The sequence below is a fragment of the Chlamydotis macqueenii genome, chromosome 13, assembly GCF_036417535.1.
Source record: "Chlamydotis macqueenii isolate bChlMac1 chromosome 13, bChlMac1.mat, whole genome shotgun sequence".
Lineage (NCBI taxonomy): Eukaryota > Metazoa > Chordata > Aves > Otidiformes > Otididae > Chlamydotis > Chlamydotis macqueenii.
Genome location: NC_141568.1, coordinates 15,304,109 through 15,324,066, shown reverse-complemented (window position 1 = coordinate 15,324,066; position 19,958 = coordinate 15,304,109). Strand labels below are relative to the sequence as shown.

At 49.0% G+C, this 19,958-nt stretch overlaps 1 protein-coding gene across 1 annotated transcript in view; it reads right to left on the bottom strand.

Moving 5' to 3' along the window:
* The window catches only part of HYDIN (HYDIN axonemal central pair apparatus protein), a 151,833-nt gene that overhangs the window by 52,105 nt on the left and 79,770 nt on the right, over nucleotides 1-19,958 (bottom strand). Inside the window, exons 19-23 of the mRNA XM_086757793.1 lie at nucleotides 15,703-15,941; nucleotides 13,106-13,355; nucleotides 11,136-11,279; nucleotides 9,548-9,691; nucleotides 8,033-8,346 (exon numbers count right to left, since the gene is read on the bottom strand). Of these exons, the coding sequence (XP_086613919.1) occupies nucleotides 8,033-8,346; nucleotides 9,548-9,691; nucleotides 11,136-11,279; nucleotides 13,106-13,355; nucleotides 15,703-15,941 (1,091 nt within the window). The remainder of the gene's footprint in view (nucleotides 1-8,032; nucleotides 8,347-9,547; nucleotides 9,692-11,135; nucleotides 11,280-13,105; nucleotides 13,356-15,702; nucleotides 15,942-19,958) is intronic.

Sequence of the window (19,958 nt, the reverse complement as noted above, 5' to 3'; positions counted from 1 at the left end):
AAAGGCACTTTGGAGCAAGCCACAGACAGCTCAAGGGTGTTTGCAACTGAAAGCAAAATAATGTAATACAGGAGCAAACCCAAAACCTTCCCAGTGCACCGGGTGGGAACACTGGGCTTGAGCTGGGCCACCTGGCCAGCAGCTGAGGAAGGCAGTGGTGATGGTGTGACCTCACCAATGGTGACTATTAAACAGCCCTGAGGATGACTGCTTTGCGAGGATAAATTCCTCTGCTGAGCTAAGGTTTGTCTGTTTGCTGAACCACCCATTGAAATTCAGACCAGGTAGCAGAGAGGCAGAGAAGAGAAACAGCACAGCTGCAGTGAGATCCCACACCTCCAACTTCGGCCTTGCACACGCTGGAAATGATTAAACTGGATTCGGCGTTCATCTGAATGCAGCGAATGGTCCTGGGGACATCCCACTGTGACCAAGAATTAATTAACTTGCAGTTAATATACAGTTTTAACGGCCACTCACTTGAGTCCAAAAAAATGTCAGTTTTGAGAGATGAGGGATAACTGATTGTTTTGTTTGAAAAGTAGAAATTGCGTAGGAAGGGATGCAGGGATGCTACTACTGAAAAGTGAAGTATTCCATGTTCCTGGGCAGAAACCAAAACTTTCCAGCATCTTTCAAGCATGAGCCACAGGATTTGACTTTGGAGTGCACCAAGAGTCCTCGGCTCCTGCTGAAGCCCACAGACCTCAACTGTACTATCACCTCTGATGAGAAGAGTCAGAAGAGAGTGTGAGGCCCCTCAAGCTCCTTCTGACACAGCTTATGCCTCTTGCAGAGTATTTCCACGGGATGTGGCTGGTCTGGTTTTGCCGGGCGCAGGTGCTAAAGCTCCTCAGCCACTTTGGTCCAGCTTCAGCTGGATCAGGGCCAGCCACCACTGGCACTGCAGGTCTTGGTGGAGATCACCCAGCAGTACTTGCCTCTCTTGACAAATTATAGCCCTGGGAGAAGTCTCCACTGACTTTACTGGAGTTACTCTGACTTGCACTGATTTTACAGACAGCAAAACATCACCCATTAAGTCTTCCTCACGCTTTGCACATCAGCCAGGTGATTTATAAGCATCAGGTGAGGTGGTATGAAGCTCTTGGTTCTCTATCAGACAGATAAATACTTCTGAACCAGACTCTGGCCAAAGGTCCCTCTGAACAAATCAGTAGCTCTAATGATAAATACAATTTATAGTCCTTGTTCAAAATTAAACTAGCCCCGACAGCTGTAATTCGGAGATGCTATTTAAAGTAATCAACATCAATTACAACCTTACCAGCTACTTCAAAAATGAGCTCTGCAAACAGACGACTGTATCGACTCCCATAACTGACAGCAAAGGAGGGGAGACGTGCTGCAGCTGTCTTTGTGCCTGGGATTTGGATATTCACCACTTTAAGACATCTTCACAGGGCCAAGCCTGAGAGCTTGGCAAACCACAAAGGGTACGGCTGCAAGGATTAAAAACATTAGGAAACAGTGGGGAGCCAAAAGAACTGGTTGAGCACAAGCTGAGAGCTGCAGGCTGGTCCTGGGTGCGCTAGACAGGCAAGCAGAAGGCTCCCAGCCATGGAAAGGGAGATAATCTTGACCTGTCTTCTCCTCAGTGTGAAGGCTACAGGAGACCAAAGCTGGATCTCAACAAGTTTGTGAAAGGCATGACCAGGACACAGCCTGAGATGGCAAGGAGCAGACTGGGTGGGCTTGGCAGGACAGCTTCACCCTACAAGAAGCCAAAAAGCAGCTCAAGCCTGAGCTGAGGCATCCTGGGGGTCAAGGACCAGCACGCACCCCTGTGCTCCAGGAGCCTTGTTGCACCCCGTAGCAGCATGCAAAAAGCTCGCAACCCCTGGTCAAGCAATCTCCAGAGCACAGTGTCTTGCAGCTGCACCACAGGAAAACCAAACCACAAGGACAAGCTCACAGTGTGGCTGTCACCCTCTCTGCTCACCAGAGAACATCACCGTGCCTCCGCAGTGCCAAGAGCAGAGCAAGGGAAAAGGACGGAGATGAAATGACAGAGCACATCCTCAAGTTCCGACCTAGAAGGAAACATCTCTGCTTGTTTCGACCGCTTCTGCTGAACCCCAGAAGGTGTCTCCACCGGCCCACGCTGATGCTGGCTGCCCAGCACGTCCTGGGTGGGCAGTGATGCCATAACCCAGCGCTCTCTCCCAACCGGACTCTGCAGTGGGTCACCGCTGGGAAAGGCAGGAGAAGGTAAAGCAGCAATGATGACAAACATAGAAGAAAAAAGAACAAACAAAAAAAGCTTCAGTTTAATACACTTCCTAGGGTTGCATCCCAAAATCAGATGCTGAAGCTTCACCCTGCTGAGTGCACCAGACATAACACCCCTGTCCTCATCACATCAGCAGAAATCACAGATTTAAGGCTGCACATGGTTTTACCCCGATTCATACGGCCAGTGTAAACCTCTGGTTAACACTGCTGCTGAGTTATCACTAAAGGTCACTTACACAGTACAACATAATTACCCCTCCTTCACCGACAGCAAGGCAGACACACTCCTGGGAAACTCGCTCCTGGGACGGAGCAAGGGATGAGCAAACAGGACTGACCTGGTCCAGGTGACACTGGGGACAGCTGGTGACAAGTGTGGACAAGCTGGTGTCATCTTGGGAAACGATCTCCCTGACTGGTACTCTCCTTGTCTGCCTTAAACCAGCTGGTAAACAGCAAGGGATCTGAAACCCACCCAAAACTCACGCTGTCCATCCATCATCCCAACCGCAGTCTCTCGAGGGGAAAGAACAGCTGTACAGGAGGACAAGCACCAGTTTCACTGTCTTGTGAGACTACAGCCCCACACAGGACAAAATCCATGTTCTCTGGAAGGGTTTGTTTCCTGTGAATCCCTGCCTTAGCAGCAGCCAGCTCAGGGCTAAAGACGAGATCAGCAAAAGCGCCGGGCTCTCCATCACCTCTGCACTAGGAAGTGCCTTGGACTAGAAGGAATCAGCACAAAAGTCCCCAGTGCAGATTTACACCTGAAAACATGTGAAGATTTGATATATGGATTAAAATTTGGCTTGAGCCCATACTCCTGAGTTTAAGGATTTCTCAGCTACTCTGTGAAGACAGGGATGCCTCAGCAAAGAGCACAGCGATACTGGAAACGACACTCTTGGGCAGAGCAATGTCAGTGTGTTCAGATGGATTTTCCCTTAAGGAAAGAGCTGTTTGATGCACAGCTTGCAGGAAGCAGGAAAAGAGTGAAGGGTGAGAAATAGCTGGAGAAATTAAGAGAAACAAGGTCTGTAAAATTATGTTACCTTACTCATCATTGCAACATACAGTGACAGCAGGTCAGCAAATAAACAGGAGTAAAGAGCCAACCCTGCCAGCCAGATTTCATCTGACGGCTTCCCTACCCGGTGCTCTGCCAGAGAGATGAAGTGGAAGCGACAGCAGCAGCTCCCGAATTGATGCTCTCACTCTGCCTCAGCCAGGATACGATAGCGAGCTGTTCCCATGAACCAAAAAAAAAGCAAGCAACATTCTGTTTCATAAACAACAAAGCTCTGCAGAGACCGAGCAGCAGCCCAGAAGGAATTAAAACGTGAGCCACGCATGCAGCACAGCCACAACGGCACTCACAGGGAGAAGGATGCTGTTCCCAGTGCAAGCGTACCCCGGGTTCCCACTGTGTGCCTTGAGTAATGAAGATGTCCAGAAAACAAAGAGAAGTCAGCCGCTCGCCCGCTGTTCACGCAGGCAATGCTTTCTCCTTTACCTCCTCACCTCTCCTCCCCTCAGCCCACTCCTCCAACACCCTGGGGCTGCTCCCCAGTCTACTGAGGCAAACGAAAGCTCTCGGGGTCCATCACCCTTGTGCAAAGGAGGAGGCTGAGCCTCAGAAAACGCAAGTGTCACAGTTAAAGTGACTCTCACGCAGCTGTTCTGGGCTCCAACCTCCATTGTGATGGCCCAGGTGTTCAACAGCGTAACTGGTGGGGCAGCAGAACAGGACTCAAACCTGCAGCTTTCCAGGAGATGAGCTGGGAAAAAAACATATGCTGGAAGGCACAGAGGTGGAGGGTGCATGGTGGGGGTCATTGTGCTGAAGGTGAAGGTAAAGAGATGTTTACAGACATGCTGCAAACGGAAGATCATCACCCCCCAACCTTCATCCTGATAAAGCATCACTGTACCACACCTAGTATCCAGGATTATGTCTCTAGTTTAGACTTGGTAACAACACATGCACACTTACTCCTGGCTCCAAACCCCTCCTTGGCGCTCACTGAATTTACTTTTCATCCTTTCTAGGGGGGAACAGGTCACAAGTTTCCTTAAATCTCCCTTGCTTCAGCTCCCTGGTGTCTCTGCCCACGAGTACAGAGCCTCTCCGTAAGCCACTCACGCCAGCCAGACTGCCACCCCAGAAGTGAAGCCTGCCGGGCACCCAGTCCTTTCTCCAGGAGACTCCATCTCTGAGAAATAAGAAGAAATAACTTCTCTGTTATACCCAGCAAACCGCTTCTCTGCCGTTGCCAAACTACACACAACGGCACATTTCCATCATGACTCAGCCCTCCTTTAAGTTATCCATGGGATTTAAGCAGGAAAAGTGGCACCCATGGGGCTCCCAAAGCCCAAAACGTACTGCCCCAAGGGGCACTGGAGGGTGGGAAAGGGGTATGGTCTACCACCACTCATCTGAGACCCCCCGACACCAGGGGCACGACGGATGTGCGCATTGCTGATGTATATTCTCGCTGCTGGTGTCGCTACCTCTCCCCTCTGCTGGCTGACAGAGCACTGCTGTCAAATTTTTGCCTTGCACTGTTTTTCACTGTCTACTTTTTTTTTCATTTCTTCCTTGTTATAAAAACAACAAAGCAAAAAACCCATCAAACATAACAGAATTGGCCTCTTTGGTCAGTAACAAGGCTGGGACCCAGCTCGCAGGGTCCCTGCAGCGCAGCCTGCCAGGGGACACGCAACGAGAGAGGGCAGAGGCACAAAAAATTAACGTTACAGAAAGACCCACTTGGGAAGAAAAAGGCTCCTTGCCTGTTCAAAACAAATTGGCAGCGAAAATCCCGGACGGAAAGGAAAGAGTAATTTTCTACACATTTATCTGAACAAATCTTTTCCCCAAAGAATCTACTGGCAATTCATCACACTGGATTTGGAGCCAAAAAGTTCCCACTCTCCAGAGACGTCAGATCGACACACGGATGGGGTTTGACATGTACCACAGAGGTGCAGAGCTCCCCGCTGATCCATCCTGGCACACGGATGTGTGCTCAGCAAGTGTTAGCTCTGTCCCAGGGAGGGAACATGTCTCGCATGAAGGGAAGAAAGAGGTGATGGGGGAACAGCAGCACTCAAAGTAAATGACAAGGCTTGGAGCCTTAATAGAGGATGAAAACTCTATAAAGAACAGCTAAGTTTGGGGATGAGCCTTTGTCTCAGATCTCTAAGAAAATCCTTGTATATCTGTTGGATTTAATGTCTTGCTTTTTATGGGAATTCCAAACAAAGCTTAGGAGCTGGATACTGCCCCTAGAAAGGAGGGCAAACTAATTCTTGCTGAAGAAACCTTTAAGGTAAGAAACGATGAAATATTTGAATTTGGGTCCTTATCTACTGTCTTCTGCTGGGTGATTCTGGAGATCCATTCCAATGCTGCAGAAACCATCTTGGTACAAAGGCTTAACTCAGCTTTGAGCTACCAAAGGTCCATGGGGTGAGGAGCAACGGTTCTCATTCTGTCTCTAACCACACAGGTCTAGAAGAGGAGTAACTATCAGAAATTTGTTTCAGTAGTGTCAGAGAATGGGCATGGGTTGGCTTGAGTTAGGCATGTCCAACGACACAGCAGTGGTTGGACTGTGTTGCTTATATGAAGCTCTGCTCAAAGGAACAGCAGTGACTAAAAAGCAAGGAGGAAAAAATGGGTGGAACAACTAGAAGGAAAAAAAGATCTAAGCACATGGAATCTTGTTCAGGCAAAGAAACATTTTTTTTCTTTCCTGGTCAAAATAAATGTGTGTGTCTGATTGACGCCAGGAGCCTCTGATGATGGGCTCCAGCAAGGCTAGATGTATGGACTGTTAAATTCTATTGATCTCACCTTCATGAGACCTGATGTTTGATTCCCTCGATGTCAGACTGAGTTAGTTTGATCTGATAATTTAGAATACCAACAGCGCTTAATGTGGACCAGAAATAATATCTGACACGCTGCCCTTCTGCCGGGCTCTTAATGAGCAATTTGAGGTGTTAATAGCTTGGAGACCATCTTCATTTCCAGCTCTGGCACGGAGGATCACATGGTGTCTGCTGAGGGACCCAGGGAGAGTACATTGCTGCTTAGTTAACATGCAGAGCAGAAAAGGGAGCTGTCGTAACATCCACAGCACTAACGAGCCAGCAAAGGGGCTATGCAAAGCCTTTGGAAGAGAGGCTGCTATCCTGCTGGATGCTCAGGACCCTCAACCGCTACGGAGGCAGTGGAGTTGGGTCACTCCGCATCCATCCCCTGGAAGAATGAGCACCTGCAGGCTCAGGTCCAGCAAAGCCAATTTAGGTGGAGACGAAGTAATTAAAAGCTGAAAACTGATTCAGCATTCACATTTCCAAAACCCTAAATTGATTCTAAAAAAAATAAGAGTAAAGGCAAACAGGAAACTGGCCAACAAGTGGCCCCAGAGGAAATTAATTCCACACAGGCTTCGCTGTAATGTGCTTGTTTCTCTGTTATCATAAAATACATGCATTGCTCTATCATCAAAATTAGATTTTTCCCTTTAGCTTGTAAGTAAACCCTAACTTAATTTACCAGGAGATGACAGGGGTCTCCAAGCAGAGCTCACAGCCCTGCTCCCCCTTCCCTGCCCACCTCCCTTCACCTGTTTTTGCAGACTTTCCTCTGCGTTTTAGGGTCTGTTCTTGAAAGCTGCCGTGCACCAAGAAGGGACACACTAAAGACTTCAGCTGTGAATGGGCCACCCCAGTCCCCACAACTTCTCCCCCAAGCCCTCCTCAGAGCAACAGCTAATTTCCAGTTCCAAAGAGGTTGTCTCCTCTAAGCCAGCTCTCAGTTCCACCAACAAAACTGTTTATTGATTATTTTTACTATTTGTAATAGCAGCACTTCAATGCACAACGGTTAGCTTTGCTCAGTTTCCTAGGGCATTATGGAAAAAACATTTCCTACTGTAATTAAAACTGTCCAGGCTAGACTTTTGTACTGTGCAGAGAGGCCACAGCTGGAAGAACTGCTAGAAATGTGTTTATACAAGTGCTCCAGCACGACTGCAAGATGGCTTTTGGGCTCAGAAACCACAGGCCAGCGCTGGATAGCCCGGCTCCCCGGGATGCTCAGGTAAGTCCTCCCCAACAGCACCTACAGCTGTACCTGAAGCCACAGCAGAATCTGCCGTTTTGCTGTAAAACACTAAATAATTGGTTCATCAACTTGACGTGCAGTTTAACAGATGAAAACTCACTTCACCAAGGTGGTGCTTGCCTCATGAAAGTCTGACAAAGCAGCCTTCTGCGCCAGCTTTCCTTCCCAAGGGAACCAGTTCAGAGGCTAGAGCAAAAGAGCAGCAAGAGACCAGGACAGCAGCACATGGTTCTGGTGGCAGTGCCTGTGAAGGTTCTTAGTTCGAGATGACAACAAATAGGGTTGGCAGGGAAGGAAAAGAGGTCACTTTATACCTCTGCTTGTCCAAGTGCCCAAGCGTGGCTTTGTAGCTCCAGAGATAAAGCAGGATTCTAGGTTATGGGCTATGTGAAAGGTCTTGGTAGTATCTTACAGCCCCAGATTGGCTGGAGAACATTGTCTCTTTCCCAGTATCAAACTGTTGGAGATCGCCTGTTCCCTAAGCATCTACCCTGACCAGAACTGGTAGGTGTTATTTCCACAAGGGAAAGTTGAAAGCAATTTGTCAGATCCCAGGCAAACATCCTTGGTCTTTGAAAAGTACAAACAGGACATCAGGAAGAAGACCTGCAAGAAGAGGACAAAAGGTGCACATACCTCATCTGGCTCATGTGGCTGTCTGTCAGGAGCAACCAGTGGTACCGGACAGGAAGGGGGCTGCAGTTGGTCATCTCAACGTAACGCTCACATTCAGTGTTGTTCAAGACGCAGCCAAAGTCCAGGGCTGTGGTCTGGATACAGAGATTTGGAAAGTAGACTTCTCCCCGAACAGTGACCTGCTCCTCATGAGGGTGCTCAAGAAACTGTATCTGCAGAGCCTTCTCTGCTACCCGTTTATTCAAATCCTCTTTATAAGCAGGATTAAATCTGATGAAGAGATGAAGTTCCTCTCCTATCTCCAGCTTAATGGGCTGCAAGGAGATGAAAAGTATTAACCACCAGTGTAATGAAGTCCCACGGTCTGATGGCATAAAACGTGTACATTTTCAAAGTGTGACCCCAGCGTGGGATTCTTCATTTTCTTTACAGTGTAAGCCTGACTGCAAGTGCCACAACACTCTGTCTGAGATATCTCTGGCTCACAGGTTTGTGCTTTGCATCAATACAAGAGGGAAATAAATATTGTTCTCCTGAGGTCTTGACCCACAAAAGCTATATGCTAAATAGAATCACAGATTGGTTTGTGTTGGAAGGGACCTTTAAAGCCCATCCAGTCCAACCCCCCTGCAAGGAGCAGGGACACCTCCAACCAGATCAGGTTGCTCAGAGCCCCATCCAACCTGGCCTTGAACGTTTCCAGGGATGGGGCATCCACCACTTCTCTGGGCAACCTGGGCCAGTGTCCCACCACCCTCACTGTAAAAAATTTTTTCCTTATATCTGGTCTGAATCTGCTTCCTTCTTATTTTAAAACTATTACCCCTCACCCTATCACAACGGGCCCTGCTGAAGAGTTTCTCCTCATCTTTCTTATCAGCCCTCTTTAGGTACTGGAAGGCTGCTATAAGGTGTCCCCAGAGCCTCCTCTTCTCCAGGCTGAACATAACACATAACCAAATCAGCACTCAGGCAAGCCACAGCCTTTTGGCCTGACAAGAACTCCTTTATCCTCACACTCAACACAAGTGCAACAGCATTGCATCCTCACCCTTGCAGGGGCTAGTCACCGGCATGGCACACAAGTGGCGGTCATAGCTACAACACTACTTCAGCAGAGTCTGTGTCCAACACCTGCTAACAGCAGGGCAGGCGCCAGGCTCCTCAGCCTTCCCAAAGGCAGAGCTGCCCTCAAGGACAGCAAGCAGCTCTTGAGGTTACCTGAGGATGGCTGCCGAAGAGCTGAGATGGCTTCCAAGAGACCCCTTTACCACATGACTTGCCCAGACCTAGTTGCCTTCTCCCTTCTCTTCATGACTTAGAGCCAGGATGTATTTCCCCAACTGAGATTATATTTTGTTTCCTTCAGCGGGTTGTTTCAAATCCGATTTAGCTCAGGCCAGCCTACTGCTGACTCTGAAGAACAGAGTTCTCTTCTGGAGGGCCTCCCAACAGCAATGCTCCACCACACTTCCTCTTCAAACCCCATCAGCAGGAAGGCCCACGGCCGCTCACCTGAACATCTGCAGGGAGGGGCTGCCGGTCCGCATCGCAGACGAAGAAGGGTTGCTCTAAGGCCAGGACCAGGCTGAGCGGCAGGGAGGAGACATTTTTTAAAGAAAGAGGCTTGTACTGAAGAGTTAGGACATCGCTGGGTTGCTACAAAAATAGAAGATAAGGGAAAAAAACAAGCTGAAGCGGCCATGGACCTCCTTCGCTTTCTGATGCATTTCAAATTTTTCAACTCCAGAAACGCATGCACGTCTACTTACTATTTTTATTAGTCTGTATCCTTCTAGAAGTTTTTTCCTCTATCAGATGCTTTTCATGTTTAGAAACTACCTAACGTGAGCTTTGAGCTTTTACATGCAAATATAGTCAGCTAGAAACCTCGACAGTAGCAAGGTGTCACCTGCTGCCCCTGCTACAGTGACAAGGTATCCGCAGCCTCAGAGCTAAGCTCAGTCTAAGCTATTTCTTCCTGTTTATGCATTACTCTGGGCTTCCTGCATGGTTTACATAAACTCGACAGTATTTGGGAAACCAGTTCTGGATATGTTGCTATCAAGCAGCTGCAGTGTCGTAGCACTCAATAAATCAGAGCATGTGGCATTAAGCGGACCACAGGCAGACATTAGGGAGAGCTGAAAAGCTTCTAATTAAATCTGAACCGCCTGCTCACAGGACTTTGTGCTTCTCTGGACGCCTGGGAGCGGGAGGAGAGACTTGAACACACAGAAATGAAATAATGAAATATCATCTCTTTTTCAGACACCTCACAGGAGAGGGAAAGCTGATGCAGGAGTCAGAATCTACAGACTAAAGGGCACTTGCTCTGCGTTGGTGTTACCATCACTACAGCTGCAGATCCTTTGAAGAAGGTGAGGCTTAGGAAAATGCAAAGAGCTGGCATCCATACCAATGCAGAGAAGGCAAAGAGATGAGAGATGACAGTATTTCCTCATCAGCCTGAGGAGCGGACAGCAATCTCAGTTTTTCTCAGCTTCCCTACAAGACTGGTGTTCAGAATTCACCACACCTTAGAGGATCCTCAAAAGCCTCCCCTGACATTGACTACAGAAACTGGTGTCTCTCTAGAAGTGGTCATGATCCTCCTTCAGTGGAGCAGCTGTAATCTCTCTTTTTACTTCAGCGAAGTGAAAAAAAACAGTCTCATCTCTAAAAACATCCTCACTGACTTTACAAAGCGCCTCAGGTGGGTGAGGAGGGGATTTAGCATCGCTCAGCTGCAGGGATCTGCTCTCCCACCTGCAGCCCCAGCATACGGGGCGGCTGTACAAAGCCCACACTGTTCCTGTGGGTCCCACACATCTCACCCTCTGCCCTTGGCTCAGCAGCTCAGTTCTGTCTCCACATGAAGAAGGGCAGAAATGTGAGACTGTCTGCAACCCCACAGGAGTGAAATAACGATCTCAGTGTTACCAGCAAAAGTCTGGTCCTGCTCAAATCAACAGCCAAAGCCTCATGGACTTGGAGAAGCTGTTTCACTTCATCCTCAAAGGAGCACACAAGCACACACACCCCACAGGCTTTCAGTCATCATCCACACTACAAAATGCCAGGATGCAATCCAGAGACTTACCTTCTCCACTCGGAAGGTGATTTCTCTGGCAGAGATCTGCAGAATGGGAGCAACAAACTCGCACGTGACGTCCACCTGCATTATCCGTGCCTTCCCCACCTTGCTCCCCACGATGGCGTCACACAGCAGCCGCCCCTTCACCACCTGTGTGCAAGAGTCGCACATAACCCCGTGGGTGCGAGCACGGCATCCGGGAATCACGCTGCATTTGTGCCATAAACGTAGTGTCACTGGTCTCCTCAATAGCCCCCTTTTCTTTTTATTCTGCATCCTACTTATCAATTGTAGTCCCTGGCACAAATGATTATCACTTTGATGTGCCCCATTGCTAAGCACAATCCTTACAGAAAGCTGTAGGAACCAATTAAAAAATATACAGCTGTATTAAGGGAAACAGGTGACAGAAGGGCCAATGCCAGCAAACCCTCCCTTGGAACCTTAGTGGAAAGGATCCATGGGAAAAATCCAAAGAGCCAGCCTGCCTTCAGGAAAAGAGGGGATCACTTGTTCCTAGGATGTACAGTGCCCTCCTGGAGCTGGTTTGAAAAGAAACCTCCCCAAGAAAGAGGTGTCTTGCACTTCACATGGAAACACTCTGCTTAAACCTCATGCTCTTACACTCAAGATTTTTCCTGATTTCTCATGGTTTCACTTCCCCAAATTCCTCCCTTCATTTCTCCCTCTTCCCTCCGGTACAACACCACAACTTAACTCCTCCTCAGAGCCTACAGCCTTCAAAATCATCTGTATTGCACGTGCGATGCAGAGAGTTTGGCTTCTGACCAATCTGAGGAGTATTCATTTCTCAAGACCCAAGCAAGGTGGAAAGCAAACTCCCAGGGCCTGGGCTTTGAATGCAGGAGCCAGGTGGCCAGACGTGCTCACAGATGCCCTTTCAGCTTTACATGGAAGACACTCACCAGTGCCCCTAGCATTTTATTTCCTTTCTGGTACCTTTTTCTCCTCTTCAGCTAAACCTTTGGCTCAGAACTGCACAGGGACAGTCCCATCACAGTCAGCTATGTGAGCAATCAAGTCTTCTTCAAGCTACCACTGAGGCAACTCTTTAAAACAACTTTCAAAACACTAATATCAGCAGGAGCTTAATGCAGATGTATTTCACATTTGCTTAGCCATCTGTGCCCAGCAGTCCTGGAGTCAGAGAATGCACACCAGTGTTAGCTGGCAGCTTCTCTGCAGAGTTGGATTCCCCCTGGAAAGAAGGGGCTGAGGAGGAGAACGCTCAGTGACCCTGCTGAAATCCCCCCGCTCTGAGCTGCCATCCAAGGATGCTGCAAGACCTGGCCGCCCTTGGGACACCGGGGCTGGCTGAGAAACCGGGGTAAGCTGTTATGGAAATATTGACAACAGTCATGCTGTCAATTATAATGATCCCTGGGAACAGTTTCCCACATGGAGAACGTCACTCCGATCATTAGAGCTGGCACACTGTGTTCATTTTTCTCCCCCAGGACTCAGTGCTAGACAAGCCCTCTGCCCATGTTTGTCTACAAAAGGAAAATAATGCTGCTCCCAGACACTCCCTCCCTTCACAGATGTTTTGTTTTACTCACAGCTTCCCCCAGATGTATTACTCTGCATTTTTTAATTTATTTTCTGCCAGTGCTCCTAGTCTAAGTATAACTTATTTTCTCCACCCTTCCTTTCTGCCTCAGCACCTGACACCTGGTAACCTGGCATTTGCCCCTGAAGTAGTTTCCACCAGTCCATATTTTGGTATCAGCAAGTTGAGTCTATGGTAGCTATAGAAACCCAAAAAAGCCTTAGCAACTGATGGTGGCCAGCAAGGAAAGCAGCCAGTGCTGCCATGGTAACTTGTGGCATTAAAACAGTTTCTAGAAAGCACTTGCTCATTTTCTCAGGCAAATGTCAAGGGGCTGCAGAAGAAGTCCCACTGGAGGTGATCTGGTGGGAAAGGTGGTCTGGTGGTCCCTTGTGAGGGACCTCACCTGGGGAGTGCTGGAGAAGCCTTCCAGCATCATCTCCATAGTCTTTCCTGGCGTCAGCTCCATCCTCAGCGGTTGAAGCTTGAACATGGGGCAGGCAGGTTTGGGACTCTGGGAGGAATCTTTGCCCTTGGTGCGACTGATGGGAGGGAGACGCTGGCAAAACGGGGCAAAACCTTCCGTTGTCCAATAGAGCTGATGGGTGCGTCGTCCTTTGTTTGTTATCTTGAAGCGGTAACAGCAGGGACCCAGGCTAGAAGAGAAGCAGAGACAGAAAATGTCATGAGAGCTGCCATTTCCCAGTAGTCACCCAGCTTCACCACCCCAACAGCCTTATCGGATGGCACACTCAGCAACAAAGCCACCTCTGAAGAGGCTGACCTAGCTCAAAGCTTCAGGAAAAGCCAGACCTTGGCTGTCCCTAAGTTTATCACCATCCAGCAGCCGGTCTGTTTGCATACAGCAAGGAAAAGCTTCATGAAGAACATCATCTCAGTTGTTGCAGACAGAGCAACACCAGCTTTTGGTGCTTAATAATCGGAGCACTTTCCTAAGGTGCTTCCTGCAGGTCTCGCTGCATCAGATGCTGAGCTGGCCTGTCCTGGCTGCAGGTGGATGGAGGGACAGCTTCGCTGCCATTTCACCCTCCCCTTGGGAGCTGCTGCCTCAGCTGGCTTCCTCCGAAGGTGCTGTTTGGGAGTCGCAGGGTTTATAGACTCATCTGGTGACCTGGATGCTGGGCTGGCCTGCTTGATGGGGGCCATGCCCTGGCACCCATGTTCTCCTCCTTCGCCCCCCCATCCCTAGGGAACAGCCAGGCCTCATGACCCCCAACATATCATCCTTTGCCTGAACAGCACAGCTGGTTTGTGTTTTAGGAAGACAGATGCACTGTGAGAACACAGGATCAACAGAAGTTTCCCCGATATGGACACAGCATCAAGCTGCTGAGGGAACAGAGCGACATCCAGAGATAAATAACTAGAGCTGGATATAAAAAAATTCATCTTCAATGGAAATTGATTCCTTCATGTGAAGAAACACTAACTGCAGACTAGTCTGCAGTAATTATTTCACCCTCTGTAAATCTGAGCATGACCAGGAGATTAATTGTTCCTGGAACAGTTATTGTCTTGTTGAAAGGTACAGAACACGTGGCTTACGAAATGCACATCTGCCGCCAGCAGCTAAATTCAAACACAGAAGTGACAATATAGAACAAACCAGTCTTTGAACCAGACAGTTAAAAATTATGTGTACAAGTTCAGCATGAAATTGTTTATGTTGTGCACAGCAGCAGATGAAAGCTTGGAGCAGCTCTGGGTAGATGCAGAATTTGTGGCTCTGGGAAAGCCCAGCTCAGAGACATCCCCTGGGTCCCACCTCAGCTCGCTCAGTGGCAGCTCTGAGCAACGGCACTGGCAACTCCAAACTGAGCCACGAGGTGAAAGGGGGCAGAGGACGACGGCATGAGTCACGTTGACATTGTCCCCTTCAGTGTGTAGCCAATTTGTGGCTGTGCAGAGCGCAGGACACGCTGGACAAGCGCCAGGCTCCCTGCAACAACCCTGCTTAGGTGGATGGCTTGTGAGAGCATATTTAAGATGCCAAAATCTTGGTACAACTTAAGGTACAACTAACCTGCTCTTTCTATCAAAAAATTTAGGAGTTAGAGCCCTGTGGACCCTCTTTGCAGCCAGGGAAAGGAACAGGCCACCTTGAGAAGAGTATTCTTGTCCCAAGAGGTCTCCAACACAAAGCAAACAGCTCTTTGGAAGGGCTTATTTTTCTCCCATTTATAAGTACATGCCTAGCTTCAGACACAAGCACTCGGATCAGTGAATCCCCTCCTTCGAGCTCAGCTCTTCTAATTAACACTCTGGATTTATGCCGCCCAACTTCAGCGGACTTCTCCTCCTCTCCCTTTGAGAGCTGGACCCGCGGCCACCCTCACTTGCCCGTGCCTCAGGGTGCCGCTGCAGCGCTGACGGACGAGACAGCACGGAAAACAAGCGGGAGAAACACGGAAAGAGCGAGTACGTCTAATAAAGAGCAGCCTGGCAGGGGAGCTGGGGAAGAGAAGTGAACTGAGGGATGATACAGGGCGAAGACAAATTCTGCTGCTCCGCCAGGACTCCTGGGAAGTGGGGAAATAAAACAGCACCATTAATTCAGCCGAGGAGCTGCTAACAAGCTATCACCAAGGTTTTCTGCCCTTGCGAGATGATACTCCACAGCGAGGGAAAAAGCAAGCAACCTTATTGCAAAGGGAAATGTGTTTATACTTGTAACATAGTATTTTCCAGCCAGAGGCTTCTGGGACCTGCTGTTTTGCTCCAAATCTTTATTTGATAAAGTGAGGAAATACACGTATTATAACTCAGGGCAATTCAGTGACAATTTAGCAACTGGTTTCCATTTTGGTGGCTTTTGAGGGTATCTAAATTTTCAAATGGCCGTAAAAACGTTTCTAAAGGAATTCCTGTGGCTTTGGTGAAGTGGAGCCAGGACCTTGAGCACTGAAGGAGAAGCTGAAGGACTACAGCAAAACTCCTCCTCGCTGAGCCCACAGGAGAAGCGGGAGCTGAGAGATGTCCTACCTGAAGTGGGGCCCCAAGTTGAGTTCCGGGGCAAGGGGTTTGTCAGTGACGATCGTGGTGCCGACGCCAACAGCCCAGACGGAGATGACGTGGGTACGGCTGTTCTCTATGAAGAGATTCACCTCGTCCTTGAATTTCTCAGTGTCATCCAAGTTTGCTATGACAGTCACGGACACCTCGGTCTCAGGGGGGATCACTCCTTTACTGGGTTCAATCCTCCAGTGCGAGGATTTGCCAGCCTGTAAGATAAGTTAAACACTAAGTTAGGATGGAAACCATGGACCCTGGTCTCTTGTGAGGTGCAGGAAAAAGAAGGCCTAAAGACATGAGGGTAAAAAGCATAAAGGCTTAATTTCCCTAAATCTAAGCTATGGTGTCTGGAGACAGCAACTATGCAGGAGCTTATACAACTGGTATTTTACCCTCCTCTACCAGATTCACTTCATCAACCCAGTTTTGCCCATCCCAAGAGACATTCATCCTCAGAAGAAGGTTATTCCCCCTCCAGCCTCTCTTTTGGAGCTTGTGCCCAAGGAAACTATTTATTTCTCCTGGCTTCCCAACAACAGTAGCCAGGGGTTTGCATAAAGGCTCAAGACCAGATGAAGCCAGGACTGCTCAAATCCCACCGCAGCCAGCCGCATGGCTGGGGGATGCTGCTGAGAGCCTGAAGAATAACTCTGCAAAACCAGTTGATCAAAACCTCAACAGCAAAGTCTTCCTTCCCAAGGGTTCAGCAGTGCTTCCCAACAGCCCCTGAAGGACTGAAGCACTCAGTTCCCACTGATCATCAGCTGCAGCAGGGTGTCCCACTGTCCTTGGCTTTGGAAAATTCAGCTACAAGTGTTTACAGCAGGGCAGTAAAGAAATAAACAGAAAGAGAACAGCAAGACGTGCCCTGTGGGCATGGCCCGGGCTTCACGAGCATCCTCTTCCTCTGGTTTTTCATGGACCTCCCTCTACAGATGTGGCAATAACTGTACTGGACCCCCAGGTCATCTAAAATGACATTCACAGGGAGCAAGCTTGCAGCAGACAGAAATGCATGCAGTGCTCCCTGGCCAGCACCAAACGCACTGGGACGCAGATGCATGGCTTCAAAGAGTCCATCACGGTGTCAGCGGTACACGCATCACAGTTCAGTGCTGTGGGGGACAACAGGCACTACTCACCCAAACCACCGCAATATTGTAAGAGAAGAGGTTTCTTCCTTTTTTTTTTTTTTTTTTAACAGAAAGCAATGATGTGCTTGGAGGCCTGACATGATCCAAGCAAGCGCTTGATCCAGGTGAAGTTAGCTCAGGTTTCCACCTGTCAAGCTGGCAGCACTGAGCTCCAACAGGACACCAGCCAGCCCAAGGGAGAGCAGCATCAGAAAACCACTCAGCACTTCAAAGTCACGGAAAGCATTTTAAATACCCCCGAAACAACCTCTGCTAATGAGGGTAAGACTGGCTGGAGGGCAGGGAAGCAATAACTGGCTGAGCATTCAGGGTCCCAGCAGCACGTGTAGGTGCCCCAGCACGGTAACTCCTCAGGCTGACTGCAGCCGGCATGGAGAGCGGGTCAGGTCCACGTGCCTGCATCCCGGGATAGAGCACGCCAAAGGCATCAAAATCATAGCAGGCACTGGCAGAATTAATAAACTCGGCTACATTTAATTTGTTCTCTAGAGCTGCGAGAGAAAAATCTTTAAAAAGGCACGATGAGGATGGGATGGAGGAAGGTAGTCGGCACAGGCTAAACACGGGCTCTGCTTCTCCATGAGGAGCAGGCCAGGCTTTTTCACTCCTACATCTTCCACATTTGTTATTACCTGCAACCTACTCTCCACTCTTCTGGTTTGAGACCTCAGACTGTTAGGGAATATTCTTACATTCCCTTTGAGGTCTCACTATTTATGATTTTGTTTTCTGCACCCTTGAGACTCCTTGGCTGCAAAGGAGGAGCTGCGCTCGAAAACCGGGCTGAACTCCGGGCATCTGGCTAGACTGGAAGATGGCAAACCAAGCAAAACCTGTCAGCAGAGCTCCACCTGCCTATGCAGAGAGACCACAGTCATTAAGCCTCCTGAAATCATAAAAAAAAAAAAAAGACTGACCTCACTGACCACAGAGGATCCCACCAACCCTCTTGTGTTGTCTCTGCGTCCCATGTGCAGCTGATCACCAGCCTCAGAGGCATCCATTGCGCTGCCATCAGCCAAGGACTATCCAGTCAACATGTTCATACCGAGCCGGTGGGTGTTAGGTTTTCACGGACATTAATGTACAACTTTTCCTCTGATTCATGCTGACATAGGGTAGCTCGCTTGAAAAGGAGACCTGATAGCTCTGCTCCAGAGGTGAATCTGAAAGTCTGCTATCTGACAAAGCTCATTTATCAAAGCTTGGCAACAAGCCGGGCAGTAAATTGTTCCCAAGAAACTATTACTGAGGAATAATGATAGGCTGTCTCGATGGAGCCAGACTGAATTTCCCAGGGTGACCCAGCACAGACCCACCACGCCCTGCCAGGCCAACGGCCCACTCCAGAGGAGCATGACTTGTATCGTGTCCTCATTCCTTCAGTAAGCATTTGGTGTGAGTCCAAGGGGCAGCACAGCACATCACCGAACAGGAGACCTGCCAGGACCAAAAGGCTCTGCCAGGCCAGATTCACTCAGGTTTCCAGGTCAGCTTCTGCCTCCACCCATCCAGGCTGTGTCCCAGAGACAGGAAATCTCTTGGAGCCACGATAAACCTTGCTCCTCACTTTGAAGACTAAGGTCTAACTCCTGATAACATCCCTGCTACTTGCCTATCTCTGAACACTCTGAAAAGTGATGCCATAGCTGTATGCATGGGATAGACAAAGACAGTGGCTGGTTTTATCCCTGTAGGAGCTTGCACTATTGGACGTCAGACTCCCTGAGTGCCAGGCAAGGGTAGGGATCAATCACTTAAGAAGTTCAATACTGAGATCATTAGCTTCTCCCAAGACAGATTCCCACTGTGAATAACAGCTGCCAGAATTTGGTTACAACGGGCATCTGAGTGATGGATGGATGGCTGCCCTGAGGGATGACTGAGGAACCACCACATGCAGCTCTCTTGAAGCTACGTAACGCTAAAGTCATCTGGTCATTCTGGCCTCACACAAGTGAAAGAGGAAGCAGGACTCAATAACCAAAATGCAGCTGTACCTCTTCCCAAGCCATAGCTCTAGTGAAGGAGCATCCACACTGTGTCCGGTGGACCCATCACTCCTCACAGAGGTTGCACACAAAGGAGAAATAAACCCCCATCCTACACCAGTTGTGCACAGAGCTCTGACCCAGGTGTTTTAGCAGTCCCAAGGTGGGGGACCCTGGGTTCCTCATTTAAAAACTGCCATTTCCAGTGGCAGAAAACAGCCCAGAAGCACCCTGAACCTCAGCAGGAGGTGAAGATCAGAGCTGGCTAGATGCTCCCACCAACAACCAGCCTCCTCCTGGCACCTCAGCAACACGATCTCCTCAGGAAAAGCATAGGGACCATCTTGGTTTAGCCTCTGCCCCAGCACACCATCAGAGGGATGCTTTACAAGACCAAAAGGCAGAGCCCCTAAAGCTGGTAAAAACATGAAAATCACAGTGTGGAACTCATTGCCACTGACAATGGAGCCTAATTTGTCACACTTGGTTCAGCTAATAGCAGACTGCTGAGTGAAGTAATGAAGCTTGTCTCCATCTGCACCCCGCTGCCCACAGCTCACCCCTCCAGATCCGATCTGCGCTCCCCGCTGCGCTGGGCAGACCAGTGCCACCACTCTGCGCATCAGGGTTCTCCAGCCAGGACACGGGCACGGCTTGGCTGGCTGCTGCCAGGTACGACGTTTAAAAGCCAAACTCCTCCTGCTTTTCCTTTGGGAAAAGCACTCCACTCTGGCTTGTAGGGACATAATTGCCTTGAAGACTTATACCCTTCCTTAGTTCAGTTGTCCAACAGGTGCAGCACAATATGACGAGCTTAGCTTCCCTAGATGAGCAGAGTAACGATTTATTTTATTATTGAAATACAAACATTTTGAAATGACACGAATTCATCTAAGATAGCTGATGTGATTTAAAAACCTCTTCCCTGTGGCCAGGTTTCGGGCACCTTTTCCAAGGTCTCCTCCAAACCTCTGCTCCCCGTTTTAAGAGCCACATGCCCTGGATCAAAGCCTGCGCAATCCTGGGAGGGGCACAGCCTCCCACCTTCCCCAGGTTTTGGTACAACTGGTCACCAGCACAA